The 19,387-nt window shown below is 45.2% G+C and overlaps 1 protein-coding gene across 2 annotated transcripts in view; it reads right to left on the reverse strand.

Annotated features, from left to right (window-relative positions):
- The window catches only part of LOC119390161 (solute carrier family 13 member 2), a 79,547-nt gene that overhangs the window by 31,557 nt on the left and 28,603 nt on the right, over positions 1-19,387 (reverse strand). The window contains exon 1 of one of the 2 annotated variants that reach the window (XM_037657724.2): positions 6,357-6,531. The exons of the other annotated variant lie outside the window; for it this stretch is intronic. Coding sequence (XP_037513652.1) covers positions 6,357-6,496 — 140 coding nt within the window. The 5' untranslated portion in view covers positions 6,497-6,531. Of the gene's footprint in view, positions 1-6,356; positions 6,532-19,387 lie in introns of those variants that run through there. 2 annotated transcript variants of the gene reach the window in all.

Here is a 19,387-nt window from a genome sequence, read left to right on the forward strand (position 1 = left end):
CGACAGGTGCCTTTTGTATATGCTTCTTTCATCAATTTCCTTCTTTCCTTCTTACTTCCGATGCATACCATAAAGCGTACTGCGATCGGGCAATAAAAGCAGTTGTGAGTCAGCCCTACAGCCGTGCGTTTTCTTCCTTGCGTTGTATCCTTCGAGCGCGGTTTATCATTTCATGCTCACATTTTCTTTGTGAACATGTTCTTGCGTTTTTCAGTGCGGACCTTCAAATATTCTCCGCTGTACAAGTAACAGTGTTGAAAGTTCGCGCAAATACAGGCGCAAAAAAGACAAATCCCGCCATGACACCACAATTATCTGGCGCAGAATCCCGCCATGACACCACATTTATCTGGCGCCGAGCTTAGCGCTCTGAACTCTTAAGTATTCTGCAGTTCCTTACATCCCATATCGTCCAATGAACTGCACAGCCGATGGTAACCTAGACGATGTAAGAAAATTTAAATTAAAAAATACATACGTTCGCATTTGCTTCATCCACAAATTTCTGCTTAGTCAACTGCAAGACGTGACCGCGCTCTTGTTGTTCCCTATTTGGAGAATAAGTGCATACCTCTGCGGTAGCGCCGTCCAAAGCCGGCGTTCAGTAACCCGACACGACATGCTGACGTTCTAACTAAAACCATGCACAGGTGCAGCCTTTTGATGCGCCATTGTGGTGCAGCGTTATGCAACTGTGAATAGTATTAGGTCAGAAGGTTAAGAACGCGAGGATCTTCTTTTTAAAACCCCTTATTATGCACATTGCTTTTACAAGAATGTTGTTATTTGATGCAACATCGAATCGCTCTCGGCTCCCAGTGGCATTATAAGTATGTAACGTACGTAACGGGAACGATGGCTTTTTGACGCAACATTTCAGCAGATGTGGATGCAAGGTACAGTTTGGCAGCACAACTGTGATTGAAATAAACATTGAGATGACCGCATAAGAATAATTATTGAAGCTACAAGTATAGCGCGTGATCACCTATCTTGTGTGAGTAAACCCTCAATCGTCCTGTCAGATAAGGAGCACGTGCTCTTGGAAAGCGGCACATGCCTTAGGGGTTAACAATTTTCTGCAAGGCAATGCAGGCTTTGGCAGGGTGTGGCAGCCATCATTAATTTCATTTTATCGCTTTTATTATTATCTTCGTGTTCTCCTCTCGGATGCTGTTAGGGAACATTTATATCTCGGTATATACATGTCACTGCTTTCCAAGTGAACATTCAGTTGGCAGTATGCACTTGTCCTTGTCTTCTTGTGTCCCTGTGTTATTGCGCGCTCGTATTTCAAGTATCATTAATAGTATAAGCTCCAGTTTACCATATATTGTCTACTACAGAACTCATGGCCACATTATTCGGCAGCCATGGTTCGTTTCCACCACGAGAAGCTCGTACGAGTTCGGCGTAATTTGGGAACGCGAGCACTTACACTTACACGCCTACACGGACGAGTACAACCTGCTTTAGTGCCAACCAATCACAGCTCACAATGGAAAGCCCCTGACGATCTGCCTTAGGTATGATTTGCTACAGCTTAGCCACGTAACGATGAAGCTTTCGGGGCACCAAACAACTGGACAGCTAAGAAAGGCGCTACAACACAACCGCCCGAGTGCCTTGTTTTAAGGCGAAAGCCTTAGATGCCTCATCAAACATGCAAGCTGACCGCTGACGTCGGCGTCAACACGAAGTGATGCAAAAATCATCATCATGCGATGACATCATCAAACCAGGTGAGGTGCAGAATTGCAATGCTACCGATCCTGGAGGCAGCGCAAGACCACGTTAGGTGCACAAGGTCTCGGAGGGGAGGGAGAGGATCGATACATCGACCGAGAAGATAAATAAGAAGAAAACTATGGTTCTCGCTTTCTAGTCGTCTTAGGCGAATGCTTGAGTGGCCTTGTGAGTACTTTCTAATGGGGGCAGAGATACCACGCCCTGGCGCTCGGTAGTATAAGGGCACTCATCTCGAAAGGGGGGCCTCTTCTTTCTGATAGTATCTGATATTTTAATAATAATTATTGAAAGAGATCAAGCTAGTATAGTACGCACCAGTATAGGCAGTATGCACAAAATGACTTGTTGTTGCTACTGTTGGTGTTGCTGTTGGTGGTGTTGGGGGTGGGGGTGGGGGCGGGGGTGGTGGTGGTGGTTGTGGTGGTGGTGGTGGTGGAGGTGGAGGTGGAGGTGGCGGCGGTGGTGGTGGTGGTGGTGGTGGTGGTGGTGGTGGTGGTGGTGGTGGTGGTGGTGGTGGTGGTGGTAGCAGTAGTGGTAGTAGTAGTAGTAGTAGTAGTAGTAGTAGTAGTAGTAGCAGTAATAGTAGTAGTAGTAGTAGTAGTAATAGTAGTAGTAGTAGTAGTAGTAGTAGTAGTAGTAGTAGTCATTCTTGTTGTTGCAGCAGTAACCGTAGTAGTAGTAGTAGCAAACTTTATTGTTTTAAAGAGCAGGCGACAACTCTGCCATATGTGTGCTAGCTATAGGCGCCCTCAGTCTAGAATGCCACGGCCGTGACCGTCAGAACCGCCTTGCTATATCCACTAGGTTCGCCTGGTACTTTGTGTTTCCTCAACGTTACTAGACTAGGTTGTCTAGTAACGTTGGTGTTTCCTGTCGTCCTTTCTCCTTATTTGCTTCTTTCTATCTCCAACTTCTATTTCTTATCTTTCTTTCTTAAAAAGCAGGAAGGCGCTGTGCCCTCGGTGGCTGCTGTCAGCCATGCTCCCGTGCCTATTTATTGTCTTTGTTATATGTGTTTTGGGCATATTGTGCCCAGCAACTCCACCTGAACGTCACGTGTTACGAAACACGGTCAAGGGGGAGGCGCAGAGCTAGTGGCTAAGCTGGAGACCACCACGCGCTCAGAGACGATTATTATTATTATTATTATTATTATTATTATTATTATTATTATTATTATTATTATTATTATTATTATTATTATTATTATTATTATTATTATGACGACCTACATCTCTGGCTCACACCGAGCCCGGTGGATTGGTCAAGAAGCAAGCAAATTCCTAAAAAAAGTCGAGACAGACGCGTCACTTCGTCTTTGCTTTCACGATGTCTTTCTCGGCCTATCTTTAAAGCCTATGTTTTATCCTAATAATGGGCGCATTCATTTAGCGCGCTCCTAACTCCAAGGGAGCACGCTCGAGTGCGACGCCCTCGGAGCTTTAACTTAACGGGATTTTCGCCGACCGCTTTCGGGGGCACGAACGCGTCATCTGGCGAACGTGATGTTGCTTCCGCATCCGATATCGCTCTTCGCGCGCATGTTCAACTAGCGCCGCTGGTAAACAAACTCCGGCAGTTCTCCCTAAACGATAGCGGGCTCGCTTGACGCGCGGCGACGGAGGCAGCATGCAGCGGCTTACGTGCGCTACGCAAGCTGTTTTTACTGCTCTCAGAGGTACACTATCGCAGCATAACATTAGATGCTGCAGAAGTGCATACACATAGCGACGGGAGGTTACGTACCTGTGCGTCTGGCAAGCAATGATCGCGCCGTCAAACTGCGCCAACTCGCAAAGCTTGCAATCGTCCCTGAGAACACGCCCGGCTGTGCGGCGGTATATAGGAACGAGTGGGCGAGGAGAACGTAGTTCTATTAATGAAGAGAGTCGGAAGGACGTCATTTTTCCGGTAGCCATAGCAGGCCTTAGCTCTTGTGCGCTACGCATATAACCACGCACCAGAAGTCGATTTTTTAGCCGTTTAGGAGAGCGCACTCTGCCGGGTATAGCGCGCTCGAGATCCTTAATTTAACGCGCCCATTATGTTTGTACATCAAATAATGACAATCCTTTCATGAGTAAAGTCAACGACGTAGACACATGGGTGCTAAATGTACCCGCATGACACGCTATGCATAAGCATTCAAAGCGTTTTGGCGCGTGGTGCCCGCTCTGCTCAATTGTTCTCGCCGAAAAAAACGTGGTGAGTACTTACAGTGGGCGCGCTAACCCATTCATATAAGTGTGCTTAGTCTCTCGCCGATTCTTTTACCGTGCCGAACCCGCGACATTGTCTCAAGAAGGCATCTTGTCGAGTCGAGGAATGATAACTGACAGCTCTTTTTCCATACAAAGGAATGCGAAACACTTCATTATTATTCAAGCCGTCATCGCAGCGTGCATTTACAAGGAAAGCCCGGAGATAAAAGGCCGTAGGTTCTGGCAAGTGGCGAATGCTTCTCGAGAACGATCGATGAAGCGAGGGTGCTAAGGAAAGAAAACGTAACCAGCGGTGATCACTACGCCGAAGACCAAGCTGAAGAATAATATGTTACTGATATGTGTCATCCTTAGCTGTCAACAACGAACAGTGTTAGTCCATAATGTAGAGGAACCATCGGGGTTATATTGAGCTGCGTGTTTCAGATTAAGGCCCGATCCGTTCGTGGATGCAGTACATACTAATTCCTTCAGAAACTAGGGGCTAGGTATGTAGTAAAGGAAAAAATAAAGACCGAATGAGGGACCTTAACTACAAGCGCACAGCCCTGTGCAGCGAAGGTACTGCAGCAATACATCACACTGCGCATTCGCTTTCTCATAAGCTTCAGATTTATACAGAGCTCTGGAACGTTACGCTTGAGTCTGATCTTCCTCGGTATGCTGTATCTAATATCCGTGCATCATAATGCAGTGACCGACGCCACTCAATTCCCACAGAATTATGGAGGACATAGCGAATTCAGAGAGAAAGAGGCTTTTTACCGTATAAGGGAGACGTTTTTTCTGAGGGCGCTTCTCCGAATGGGTAAGATGAAAGTGAAGTCACATACGCGGTTCAAAATAAACCCGGAACATGCACAAAAGACAAAAAGACATCCCAACACTTGACAAATTAGAGTATGTCAACGAGATCAGCGCTCTTACGGAAGACCGAAAAAGTGCCTTCGTTGCGTGAAAACCACAGACTGCGTTAGTTCTTGCATCGGTCATTTATTGGGTCGGCTCATGCGTCGGTCGTTAGTTCATGCGTCGGGTAGTTAATGTGCAGTTCAGATACATTGAGAGAGTACTTGTACTCTAAGGTAATGTTACCTTGCATGCCCCGCTCTTCCGCCCACCCTTTCAACTTGCAACTGTGATTGCTGACGAACGTTGCCCACCGCGAACTCTGCGCGATGTCCTTTAGTCCCCTCCTCCGTCCCCCATATACGCGAGTTAACGAAACACGCTGGATAATTCTCTACCCAGACAGAATTCTGGCAAATTATCTGGCACAACTGTGCGAAGCACGCAGACAAGAGCTATAGGCCCTCAACCTGATATGCTATATGCCTTCAACGTTATATGCCCCCAATGTTATGTGCCCTCAACGTTATATGCCCTCAAGAGCTGTATGCCCCTAACGCTATAGGCCCTTAGAAGTAATAGGCCCTCTCCGCAACACGTTGCTGTCATTACTCAACAAGATCTTTGGGACGCCGCACTGGAAGTCGCCGCCGCCATGCTAGCGGCCCTACAGGTCCATCTCTCCCCTACCTTTTCTCTCACCCGTTCTCAGTTCAGGGTAGCAAATCGAGAATATATCCTCCGGCTAACTTCGTCTTTTCCGCGTTATTGTGTATTTCTATCTATATCGTTCCGTTCACCGTCCCTGACAAGTCGCACTCCTATAAACATCTTTCACCGGTATCAAATACACAAAAGGTATAATTTCCGTTGTTATTTTTCCGAACTGCGCAGCGGAAGCAGAAACTCTACACAGTGTTTGTTTTTTTATACGCACGCAAACAAACCCATTCGCGAACTTTGTGAGATCACACGCACGCAGCGCATATGCTGCCCTAGTCAAGCCGGCTTAACAACATAGTGGAACCAAGCGGGCATCAGAAATATGAAATACACTGGCTTAACACACCAAGCCATTCAAAGAACGCTACACGAGACTTTAACTCCGCAACACAGCCACGATCATGCACCCACAAAAAGTAAATGCAATGTAATAAGCAAAAGCCGAACAATCAAGAACGACAAAAGCGCGCACAGATCTTGTCGGTGCTTCTCCACGATAAAAGCTCGCACACGTTTCCCTGCCGTCCTTCTTAACCTGCAGGGCAATTTTCTTTCGCTCAACGACTCTCCGATCTTATAACGCAGAGACCATTAGTGCATAATACGCGAGAGTCAAAATGACCCACTAAAGACTGGAGAACACACCGTCTATATAAGTCTCGGGAAGGGATCGCCTTACCACCTCTCAGTAGACGCAATATCCTTCAGCGACCTCATAATAGGTTTATACGCGAAGATCGGTGTTACTAAGACCCCGAGGGTGCGAGGACCCTATAGGGTTACGGAGAACAAAGGAGGAACCACGGCACTCACGACGTGCGACGAGAACTGGTCGGTACGAAGAGGCACTCAACGGTGGTGGTCGCCGAAGGGGGCGGGTCTCCCCTCACACAGCACGGCGTGCCGCACTCGTCATTATACGCAGTGCACTGCGCGCACATAGTGTAATGCATACGCGGCCGGCTGAAGAACTCGCTGCTTCTTCCCGACGCTGCGCCGCGGCAATGCAAGAGCCGTTAAAAGTGCATTACCACTCTATCACAAGCGCCTCACATCGACTCTCGCACAGCTACGAACAAGAGAAAGAAAGAAAAAACGCCGGCTTGATCGAGGAAGCACGCTTCGAGCTGCGTGCGCGGTCGTGTGTTGTTGTTCTTTCGATTTCGCGTTCCCTTCTGTCTTCTCCACTCTTTTTTTTTCTCTCTCTCTCTCTGTCTCTCTCACTCAGTACGTGCATTGCTGATGTATATAGCCTTCTCTTTTTTTTTGCGTGTTTCGCACGGCTTCGCGCGCAAAAGTCTCCTCGCGAGCGCTATATACGGAAGACTGCGTTGTCGTTGTGTGAGCGCTAATATAGCTGTGTCCGCAGGTAGGACAATACTCTGCGCGCAAGGGAAAGAGCAGAGAATGAACGATCGCGGGGAGGGCGTTATTGTTGATCTCGCGAAACCACCTTGAAAGTGCGCCGACGCCGTTCGCGCGTCGCCAGACGCGACGTCCCGAAGCGATTCGCGGTGGAGGCGAAAAAATGTGCGTATGCACTGCGGTTGTGTTGTTCTGCTGCGCAAGCTGCCTCCTCTGTGGTTTCTTTCTTTCTTTCTTTCTTTCTTTCTTTCTTTCTTTCTTTCTTTCTTTCTTTCTTTCTTTCTTTCTTTCTTTCTTTCTTTCTTTCTTTCTTTCTTTCTTTCTTTCTTTCTTTCTTTCCTTCTTTCTTTCTTTCTTTCTTTCTTTTCTTTAGTGTTGTGACATCTTACACTGCCTTGCGCAGTCGCAGCAGATACGTCGCAGTTAAATCCTAAGAATACCGCTACGGCGAGCAGAGAGCAGCCCTCCTGAGTTTGCTGGTGGCATTGGATATGATACACTGTCACACCATCCTTTAGACACCACACTCTTAAAAAAAAGAGAGTCAAAAGGGAGTCACGTCTGTTTGACTCTCTTTGTGGCAGCCGATGACCACCTTTTTTTCTAAGGGGAGTCACAATGCTCTGGTCGACGCTCCTGAATGAAATAGATGACTCCCTTGCTCCAAGGGAGTCAGTGATGGTTCTGCATATACAGGGTGGGTTTTTTTTAAAAAGAAAGCTTCACTGGCTGCGACCAAGATACAGTTCGCTGCTTTGGCTTGTGGTATACCGAAAAATTTTGGTTGAGAATATATAACATGGATTCGTAAAATGTGGAATTACGCACGTATTGTGTTATGGCTTCAGTTACGATATTGCTGAAACGGCGCTTCGAAAACGTCTACAAGTAAACAGGGTTCTTAAAAAATCTTGCCCCCAAGCGAAACATTCAGAGTTATGACAACGTTTAACAATGGCAGCGCTGACAAATTTGCGAATCTTCGCACGTTTGCAAGCGAGGTTTGTAGATTCCTACGACAGCATGTATGGCAGAAAACATACATTTATTAGTGAAATGGACGTGCATGGTGTTGAACGCACTGGCGATCGGGAACACATCTAACTCGACGGCCGTAAAAACATGTGCCGCAAAGCTGGCATGATAACCGCGCAGACCGGTTATCAAGGCGACGCTTTACCGCGTCTCCTAAAGAGCGACAATACTACCAGAATTATAGCTCGCGTGGTCATCATTTCTGCCCGCCACAGCTAAACTATATCTTCACGATAATCCGCGCGGGCCACCAAATCGCTCAGCAAACGTTGAGCACAGCTAGGCACGCACACACGGCCTCACCGCACTCTCCCTAGCCCCTAGAGCAGGGGATGCACGTTCACCTGCGCCCCCTCCCACCGTACAGCCCTTACAGACACACACAGGGCACGCTTCGCCTCCTCCACCCTGATATTATTCAATAGAGCTTTAACTATGCATGGATGTGTGTTCTATAGCACCAAAACAAAACCGAAACCATTTAGGCGTTCGTGGAGGCTACTTTAATCCAAAGCCGAAGCCATCAATACGAGACAGCCATTTTGGCCTGGCGTCGTTAGACGGCTTAGACGGCATTGTTCGTGATCCGTCTCGTTGTGGTCGTTCTTTAGTCCGCCAGAATAATCTGTGTCGTCAGGCGTGATTGCAAGTGATTGTTTTGCGTGACTTTCTTCGTGCTATGCATTCGTGGCGTAGTATCGTATCGTCGGCTCGCTCTTGCCGTGTCTGGCTGATCGTTTTGCGTGACTTTCCTTCCGTGCTATGCATTCGTGGCGTAGTATCGTGTCGTCGGCTCACGCTTGCCGTGACTGGCTGAAGCAGTGTCACTCAGTGTTTGGGAAAAGCAGCCTCCGGACGGAGAAGTCCCTGCAGTAAGCTTCGTTTCGTCGTGAACTTGCCTGAGCAAGATGGCAGCGCATGACGGATCCCAGTGGCACCGACAGACGAAGCCTGTGGACGACGCTCCTACGGTCGTTATAGATTTCAGGTGAGTTCTGCCGGCTTCTGCCTACAACTCTTTTATTCGCTTCACACGTAGCTTTGCCACTTGTCTTTCTGATGTTCCAGTTGCACGGATTTTGCTATCGTGTTTCAATGGCTTGGCAACGACGAAAACCGCACTGGACTATCCAGTAGCGGGTAAAACGGAGTGGTGCGCGCCAATATCGTGTTTCCTTATTCCATACATGCCAGAAAAACATGAAATTGCGAGTTGAAATCTCGGTTGCAAGTCGAATGTGGTGACACGTAGAGCAACGTTGCACCGATATATATTTGAAGGGTAAGTAAGATCAGCTGATCAAAATCAATCTAATGCACCCGGCCCGAACATGCCTGATATCCAGATCATGATTTTGGCTCGTGAAACTCTAGAATTTAGTGTTTCTTTCCTTTGCTACCCAGACGTTGAAACACGTTTAATACGTATTTATTCGCTGCATATTCGAACTTCTCGCCGTGTTTGCTTGTTTGTTTGTTTGTGTGTGTGTGTGTGTGTGTGTGTGTGTGTGTGTGTGTGTGTGTGTGTGTGTGTGTGTGTGTGCGCGCGTGCGTGCGCGCACGTCCGTGCGTGCGTGCGTGCGTAACTGCTATAAAACTTTGATGCAATAGCTTTTGTAGTACGGTTTCATTTAATTGAAACAGTGGTGACTTGATCTTATGATGCTGAAAATTATCATGCAACAAAGGTAAATGTGAGTTCACTTCAAAGTTGTAGTTTTTTTTTTTTTGTCCACAAACTGCATACGAGCATAACCTCATCCTCCTATGATACTTGCTTTGTCTAATGTGGTGTGGTGCTAGTACCTAATAGTAAACACAACACCGGCTAGTAATAATGGCAGTAAACATACTGCTCAAACGCTGTGTTTCGTGGATATTGGATGCCTTTGTTATACCAGCCGTGGTTCAGTTCGTTATTATTTTCAACACAAAGATACAGTCTACAGTGATGTTGTGGGCAGTGGACAAAAATCCTTTAAAATGGACTTGGAAGCGTTACGCTGCGAAGCCCAAGGACGCGGGTTCTATTCCTGACCCCGGCAGCTGCATTTAGAAGGGGGCGAGATACAGAAACTCCCATGCCCTCTGATTTGTGCACGTTGAAGAACTCCAGGTAGTTGAAATTAATCCGTGATCTCCCACTATGTAGCACCACTTAATCGCATTGTGCTTTTCACTCATAAATCTCTAGCAATTATTGCTTCGTCATTATACCTCGAAACACTCGCTGTATTCTATTTGAATTCTATTCGCCATAGTCTGCAATGAATATTTAGCACTTTTTACAGCAGGGTACCTCATTTGACATTCTTTTACAATGCACCTTAATTGTCCCAATTTCGTGCCATAATCAGCTGTTGTTTTTAATATGTATATAAGTCACTTCAGCACTGTTCCTTTTTGTTTGACTGCTTCTCATCACCTCGATTGTTTGAGGTTTGAGGTGATGTTTGTGCTGCACAGTTTGCCCGAGTTTGCTCCCAACCCTCTATACTGGTCAACGCTGGCTGGTGGGTTGTCCTTCCAGACAAACGTAAAAACGAGACCTTTGCCTGTTGATATAGATCTGAAGAAAAAATGGCACATTAGGCCTTTAGAATAGCTGCACCTTCGTGCAGCTGTTCTGAAGCCAGGCACTAGAAGGGCACGCTCACAATGATGCGACAGAAAGAAGGCAGTGAAGGCAAGCCTAGTCTTGTCGTACATTCGCCATATTTCGTGTAGCTGTATACACATTTTGCCGTTTTCTTCGTTAAACTAATAATAACATTTGGCGTTTAACATCCCAAAACCACGATATGATTGAGAGACGCCGTAGTAGAGGGCTCTGGAAATTTCGACTACCTGGGGTTCTTTAACGTGCAGCTAAATCTAAGTACACGGGCCTCAAACATTTTCGCCTCGAACGAAAATGCAGCCGCCGAGGCCGGGACTCAATCCCGCGACCTACAGGTCTTCGTTAAAATACTGCTAGTCTAGTGGTTATGGTGCTCTACTGCTGACCCGCAGGTTGCGGGATCGAATCCTGGCCGCCGCGGCCGCATTTTCGATGGAGGCGAAAATGGTTTAGACCCGTGTGCTTAGATTTAGGTGCACGTTAAAGAACTCCAGGTGGTCGAAACTTCCGAAGCCCTCCACTACGGCGTCTCTCATAATCTTATCGTGGTTTTGGGACGTCAAACCCCAACAATTATTATTATTATTAAAATACTGCTGCCATGCTATACAGGGTGATTTTTTTTCAAACAGTACATATCTTTTATAAAAAAACTCTATGACAGTCACGCTCCAGTAGTACTCTAGTTCGAGGCGGAAATATTCTGCCGCAACAAAAAATGCGTTGACGGGACTAATTAACAAAAACCCATTAACTAATTTTTATTTATTGACTTGAGGGCAGTTGTTTATATTAGAAATTTGTAGTGCGTGCCGCTTTATGGTATACCCATTTTTCAGAAATCATGAAAGTTTTACGTAACTCGAGATATTTATTGTGAAATTTTAAGGGCTAAATCAAAACTGATTGTGTCCGGCACACAGAAAACGCGGTTTTTCTGTTACGTCAGACCGGAGCTGCCCGCGACAAGGGAGTGACGAAATTTGAATGAAGGCGCGTCGTGGTCGTACCTTTTCGTGAAAACTGGCAAGTCATCTAACTTGCGTCAGCGGATCGCCTTACCTTTGCATGTGGCGTTTGGTGCTCATTTGTTTCTTTCGAGTTGCGCGCATCCGAAACGGCAGTAATATCAACCTTTTCTTTCTATGTTTACAGATAAGTACCACACATCACACCCAAATAATAACCTGTTTACTTGTGTATTTCTGAATGCTTGCAGATTTTCCTGATCACATTCTGCTTCGGCCCACCTTCATTAAACTCTCATCACCTTCTTTTCACGTGTAGCTCCGAGCTTACGTAACAGAGAAGCGACGTTTCCTGCACGTCAGGCGCTATCAGTTTCGATTTCGTCCTTGAAATTCAAGGATGAATATCACGAATTACGTGTAACTTTCGCGATTAAAAAAAATGTGTATGCCATAAATTGGCACGCGATACAACTTTCTAATATAAACAACTACCTCCAGGTCAGGAATTAAAAGTTAATTAATGAGTTTTTGTTAATTAATCTCTTCATTGCCATTTTAGTTGCAGCAAACTATTTCCTTCTTGACATAGAGTGTGTGCGCGAAAACATCTTGAGCGTGACTATTATACAATTTTGATAAGAAATATGCGTTCTCTAAAAAAACATCCTTCTAATTGTACGGAGGTCATGCAGCGGAAACAGTTGCAGCTGGCTAAGGGAGTAACAGACCCTCAAAGTACAGCAAAGTTAATGAGTATCCCTGGTTTTGTTCATTGCCATGACACTTCATGGAATCTGGTGTGTGAGCGCTGCCCTTGTCAGATTAAAAGGTGATCGATCTGTCTGTCATCATGTGTTTATTTTTGTGCACTTGACTATTTCAGGTTGCTTCAAGACTGCACATTGAAGCTCTACAGCTGCATTTGACCAGGAAGCCTCCTTGGAAACTTCGTGTCTCGAGGTAGTCAAGACGTGTCCAAGAATTCGGAATAGCCACGCTTAAGGTCTGGCCGTGAGTGGTCTCGAATCAGTGCAACCTGCTGTCCTTTTCGCCAGAATGCCACCTGACCCTGACATGGTCTGGGAACACGACACTGCCAAGCTCATGCACGCAAGCTGTGTCACCTATTGGGGTCCTGTATCTCAGATGACTACATGAGAATCCTGTACTACATGAGAACTACACATGTTGCATGTTTTGCGCTGTATGCCACATAAAATATGTAATGGATGTCGCAAAGAAGTGCTTGATGGCTGGCCATTGGTTCCTATTCATAAAAACTGACTGCTGGCTATGCTAATGTTTATGCCAGGTCTAGTATATTGCCGCATTTGACAGTAATGAACGATGTTAGCGAAACTATTGCTTTTCATATCTCACTCATTCTGACAGTAATGTGTCTCGCTGTATTTCTGGACGGTGTTTCTGTATTTCAGTTCTGTACAGAACTCTCCATACCACCGCTAAATATATATATTTATATATATCATACCTTATATATATAAGGTACTTGACACACGACGTACGTTTTAGCATTAGCATAGTGCTAAAACGTACGTCGTGTGTCAAATGCCTTCCTACAGTATCAGGACCTTCGTGATCTTTCTGTAGCTCTTATATTTAAGGGTCATTCCATGCCAAGTGTCCCAGACGTGGCGCTCGCACATCGCAGCTTTTGCTGATAAAATTTGTGCCTTTTTCCTGTGCCACATGGAGTATTGTGGCAAAACATTCTTGCTCGAAAAAATTTTTGACTGTCCTGGCACCCCCTCGAATTTCGCTTCTATTTATTAAACTGTACCTAATAGAAAAATGTGTATAAAATCTACTTTTGTGTGTTGAGCTTCTAAACTGCGCTTGCGCTATCGCAGAGGTTCTGTTTAGTTGTCCCATTCATTATTTCCGAATTTTTGTGTTTCACTACCAGCTACGTAGCTTCAAAAACTACAAAAATCTTCAAAGTTCGTGAATTTTTCTTGAGCTATCTGGAACTCACCCTAACCAATATTAATAATAGCCTGATTTCCAGGAAAGTGTATTTTAGTACAGAAATGTTTAGGGGTAAAATAGACTTCAGATCTTTCCGAAAAAAAATTGTGAAATTAGAGAAAATGTACGATTTGTTGCATGTTTGACCATATTTTTCATACTGATGCGGTCAAAGTAAAAATCCTCGTCATGCGGCAGTTTGATAAAAGACTTCATCGTTAAGTAATGAAAAAAGTCTTATCAAATCATTTTTTTCTTTTAAGGAAGAAAATAATTTTTGAATTTGGCCCTCCGAACGCGCAGTGCATTTCATTTTGTTGCCACTTCGCCGCAAAGCACGTGGTAGCCCTTGCAGCTGACACTCGTCACAGGCAACGGCCAGATGCGAGATGTATGTCAGTGGCTCGTGAGTGGTCGAAAGTCTTGTCACGTTGATGTCAGGGCGACGAGTAATGAATTCGCGTTACAATGTGAGCTTGCTTGGCGGGCCCAATGGGAAGTATGGACGCCCGAGAGCAGCCTATGGCGTCGTTGGCACATTGTGCTAGAGGCCGTCTGTACAACATGTATACCCTGAGAAAGAAGTGTGTACAGTGTGCATTATTTCTTTCAGTATGTGTATGCTAGTTGTGCAGACGTCCCTCTAGGACATTGTGCCAACGACTCCACATGCTGCTCTCGGGCGTCCATATTTCCCATTGGGCCCGCCTAGCAAATGCTCACTGTAACGCAAATTCATTACTCGTCGCCCTGACAGCGCGACAAGACTTTCGACCACTCACGAGCCGCTGACATACATCTCGCATCTGGCCGCTGCCTGTGACGAGTGTCAGCTGTAAGGGCGACCACGTGCTTTGCGGCGAAGTGGCAGCAAAATGAAATGCACTGCGCGATCGGAGGGCCAAATTCAAAAATTATTTTCTTCCTTAAAACAAAAAAAATGATTTGATTAGACTTTCTTCGTTACTTAACGATGAAGTCTTCTATCAAATGCCGCATGACGAGGATTTTTACTTTGACCGCATCAGTATGAAAAATATGGTCAAACATGCAACAAATCGTACATTTTCTCTAATATCACAATTTTTTTCGGAAAGATCTGAAGTCTATTTTACCCCTAAACATTTCTGTACTAAAATACACTTTCCTGGAAATCAGGCTATGATTAATATTGGTTAGGGTGAGTTCCAGATAGCTCAAGAAAAATTCACGAACTTTGAAGATTTTTGTAGTTTTTGAAGCTACGTAGCTGGTAGTGAAACAAAAAAAAATCGGAAATAATGAATGGGACAACTAAACAGAACCTCTGTGATAGCGCAAGCGCGGTTTCGTAGCTCAACACACAAAAATAGATTTTATACACATTTTTCTATTAGGTACAGTTTAATAAATAGAAGCGAATTTCGAGGGGGTGCCATGATTGTCAAAATTTTTTTCGACCAAAAGTGTTTTGCCACAATACTCCATGTGGCACAGGAAAAAGGCACAAATTTTATCAGCAAAATCTGTGATGTGCGAGCGCCACGTCTGGGACACTTGGCATGGAATGACACACACACACACACACACACACACACACACACACACACACACACACACACACACACACACACACACACACACACACACACACACACACACATATATATATATTGAGAGAGCGTAGGCATCGGCAGGTTGGTAATTCATGTTTGACTTTTTGAGCGCGCAAAAGAACAGGGACGAAAAACGACGCAGACACAGCGCTGACTTCCAACATATGCTTTATTTTCTACAGTGGTACATATATATATAGACAACAAAAAGCAACGCACGCAGGTGCATTGTACAGGAAGGCTTCATGTAAAACCACAAATAAGTATGCATGATAAGCAATCAAACAACCTGATACCGGATTTTTTTCTTCTTTAAGAGATCAAGCGGTCATTCCTGACTACCACTATCGTCTAGTCACCCTGTGGGCCTTGCTTAGAAAGTCTAGTTCTTTTTGGATAGGTCAATTGAAGGTGCACTAATGCACATGCCTCCCAAACTTGCAATCTTCGCCGCTTCAATTATCTCACGTGTTGTTTGTGCCTGGCTCCTTCCTGTCGCAGTGCACTGCGAATACATGGGATCGCACCCACACTTCCTGCAGTGGAAAGCCAAATGTCCCACACCTCCAGTTCGCACGTTATTTGCGTGCTCACGCAGCCTGTCATTGGCACACCGTCCCGTCTGCCCTATGTATTTCTTGCCACAGGACAGCAGTAACTCATAAACGATGTTGTTCTCACATTTAACAAAGCTTTCTTTGTGCTTTTTTTGGCACCTGGGTTTTTCAGAACCACTGTAGGAGGCCTTGCACAGATTATAAAGCTTGTTTGGTGCTGAAAGGACGACTCTTACGTTGGCGTTGTTTCCTATCTTTTTCAGCCTATGTGAGACATCGTGAAGGTACGGTATGACGGCGCATTTCTGCTTGACAGGCTCCGTTTCTGGTGAAGCCTGCTCCTCACCCTCGCGAGCATGTTTGACAGTCTTGAGAAGACCCTCCGCCACAGATGTGACGACATACTGAGGAAACCCCGCCTTTTTCAGGCAGTCAGCTTGCGCCTGGAAACTACACGAACACTTGTGAGGACATGAGCGGCGAAGCGCATTCATTAGGGTTAATTTTGCAATACCCCTTTTAACTAGCTTGGAGTGGCCCGAAGAAAACGGCAGAAGCGGCTTATTGGCCCTAGGCTCGTACGACCAGCAGACCTGGTCTCGCTCGAAGAACATTCGTAAGTCAAGAAAACGCAAGGCGTTAGTTTTGTGGTATTTCATGCGTGACTGCGAGCGGTTGCAGGAAACGCGTGAACAGATCAAGTACGTTTGAAGAATCATTGCCAAATTCGCCTGGACTTGATTCTAGAAAGACAACGTAGTCGTCTACATATCTAAACACCTTCTTACATTTGTGCCTGTTAGCTCTGTTTCTAGTTTCTAGTAACAGGCACAAATGTAAAGAAGGTGTTTAGATATGTAGACGACTACGTTGTCTTTCTAGAATCAAGTCCAGGCGAATTTGGCAATGATTCTTCAAACGTACTTGATCTGTTCACGCGTTTCCTGCAACCGCTCGCAGTCACGCATGAAATACCGCAAAACTAACGCCTTGCGTTTTCTTGACTTACGAATGTTCTTCGAGCGAGACCAGGTCTGCTGGTCGTACGAGCCTAGGGCCAATAAGCCGCTTCTGCCGTTTTCTTCGGGCCACTCCAAGCTAGTTAAAAGGGGTATTGCAAAATTAACCCTAATGAATGCGCTTCGCCGCTCATGTCCTCACAAGTGTTCGTGTAGTTTCCAGGCGCAAGCTGACTGCCTGAAAAAGGCGGGGTTTCCTCAGTATGTCGTCACATCTGTGGCGGAGGGTCTTCTCAAGACTGTCAAACATGCTCGCGAGGGTGAGGAGCAGGCTTCACCAGAAACGGAGCCTGTCAAGCAGAAATGCGCCATCATACCGTACCTTCACGATGTCTCACATAGGCTGAAAAAGATAGGAAACAACGCCAACGTAAGAGTCGTCCTTTCAGCACCAAACAAGCTTTATAATCTGTGCAAGGCCTCCTACAGTGGTTCTGAAAAACCCAGGTGCCAAAAAAAGCACAAAGAAAGCTTTGTTAAATGTGAGAACATCGTTTATGAGTTACTGCTGTCCTGTGGCAAGAAATACATAGGGCAGACGGGACGGTGTGCCAATGACAGGCTGCGTGAGCACGCAAATAACGTGCGAACTGGAGGTGTGGGACATGTGGCTTTCCACTGCAGGAAGTGTGGGCGCGATCACGTGTATTCGCTGTGCACTGCGACAGGAAGGAGCCAGGCACAAACAACACGTGAGATAATTGAAGCGGCGAAGATTGCAAGTTTGGGAGGCATGTGCATTAGTGCACCTTCAATTGACCTATCCAAAAAGAACTAGACTTTCTAAGCAAGGCCCACAGGGTGACTAGACGATAGTGGTAGTCAGGAATGACCGCTTGATCTCTTAAAGAAGAAAAAAATCCGGTATCAGGTTGTTTGATTGCTTATCATGCATACTTATTTGTGGTTTTACATGAAGCCTTCCTGTACAATGCACCTGCGTGCGTTGCTTTTTGTTGTCTATATATATATGTACCACTGTAGAAAATAAAGCATATGTTGGAAGTCAGTGCTGTGTCCGCGTCGTTTTTCGTCCCTGTTCTTTTGCGCGCTCAAAAATGTCAAACACACACACAGATATATATATATAAAATGCTTAACAATTGTGGTGACGTGGCTAAGGACTACGCATTATTCGCAGGATGTTGTGCCTATAGTTTAGGTGCTTACTGATAAAACAGTAGGTTGTCATTACAGTGTGAACATGTATGAAATGGCATGAAGTGTTTAAAACCGATTCAAAGAATAATTTTACGAATCGCAGAAATTTCAGTTTGTTTATAGGATGAAGGCATGCAGACGTGAAAGAGAAGACACAGAAAAACCAAACGCTAGCGTTTGAGCTGTCCGCATCTCTTCTGTTTCCGTGTTGCATGGCTTACTTTCTTCTAGAATCAACATTTTTTGTTGTTTTACGCGAGCGGAAATTGTTCTGAGACTCATCTATATAAACTTCGAGTAGTATTTTATTTCCCCCAGAGGAATCGAGTGCAGCACTGTAAAGTTGCTACAAAAACTTGTTGCGGCTGTCATGCATCCACCACAGTGTTCCTGTTTGAGTAAACCCGGTGGAAGTGCCTTGTTGAGTAACAAGAGGTAGCGGCACCAACTTTCGTCGATTGTCAGATAACAACCCTAATGGTGTTCGCTCTGATTTGAAGTTCTTTTGAAATTCTTGATCAATCTCTATAAAACTTGTTTAGTTTATGTGTATTTGTACGCTGATTTTGAAAATGCAAATATTTTTCTACTATTATATGCCGTGTTAAGTATATCAAACATTTCATGTGCCATGTTAGGCCTGCACGAGTTACAAAGTAAGCATATCACAATAATATGAAATGGGAACTGTATGCAACATAACCAGAATGCATGTCCTAAACCCACTTAACAATAGTCATAGTATGCTGAACATTGACCAGTAAGTGTATGTCTAGCTGGTGATTCGCTCACGAGAGTTCAATATTACGTAACTTTTAACTCAAATGGGTTTAAAACGCGAGTTCGTATGTGGGCTAGTGGGTTCATGAACATTATGCCAGAACAGCGCAGTAAACTCCTTTAAAACTATTGCATACAGTTTTTATCCCCTAACTATAGCGATATGTCGATTTACTTTGTAACTCCAAGTTTGGAAAGGCTTGCTCATCAAGACACATGAAATTTTTATGTGTAAAAACTGCGTTTTCTTCCAGATAATTGCATATTTGAAATCGCCACATAAGTAAACCTAAACTCAGCAAGTTTCATCAGTATCGACGAAGAAGAAAAATAAACGCATTATTTGTTGCAGAGTGTCTCATTGAGTACCACGAAGTGGTCACACTGACTCTTGCCAGGGGAGTCGTGTACACCACTGTCCTTAAGGACAACGGAGTCAAAGGAACGCTCCAGTGGGGGTCAGCGTTACCATGGCAAAGGGGTCACCCTGACTACCTAGAGGTACTAGCGGGAAATAAAAGGTAGTCACGTAGACTCCTGCGTTGGGAGTAACGTAGACTCTCTGCTTGTGAAGAAGGGAGTCGTTGGTCTGAAGAACGAAGGGAGTCGTTTGACACCCCAAATTGTGAAGAAGGGAGTCGTTGGTCTGAAGAACGAAGGGAGTCGTTTGACACCCCAAAAGGTCATCATATGTGTAGCGAGGCGATTACCACCCAAAGGTAGTCAGTACAGACACCCTTTTTTTTAAGAGT

The sequence above is a fragment of the Rhipicephalus sanguineus genome, chromosome 4, assembly GCF_013339695.2.
Source record: "Rhipicephalus sanguineus isolate Rsan-2018 chromosome 4, BIME_Rsan_1.4, whole genome shotgun sequence".
In the NCBI taxonomy this organism is placed as follows: domain Eukaryota; kingdom Metazoa; phylum Arthropoda; class Arachnida; order Ixodida; family Ixodidae; genus Rhipicephalus; species Rhipicephalus sanguineus.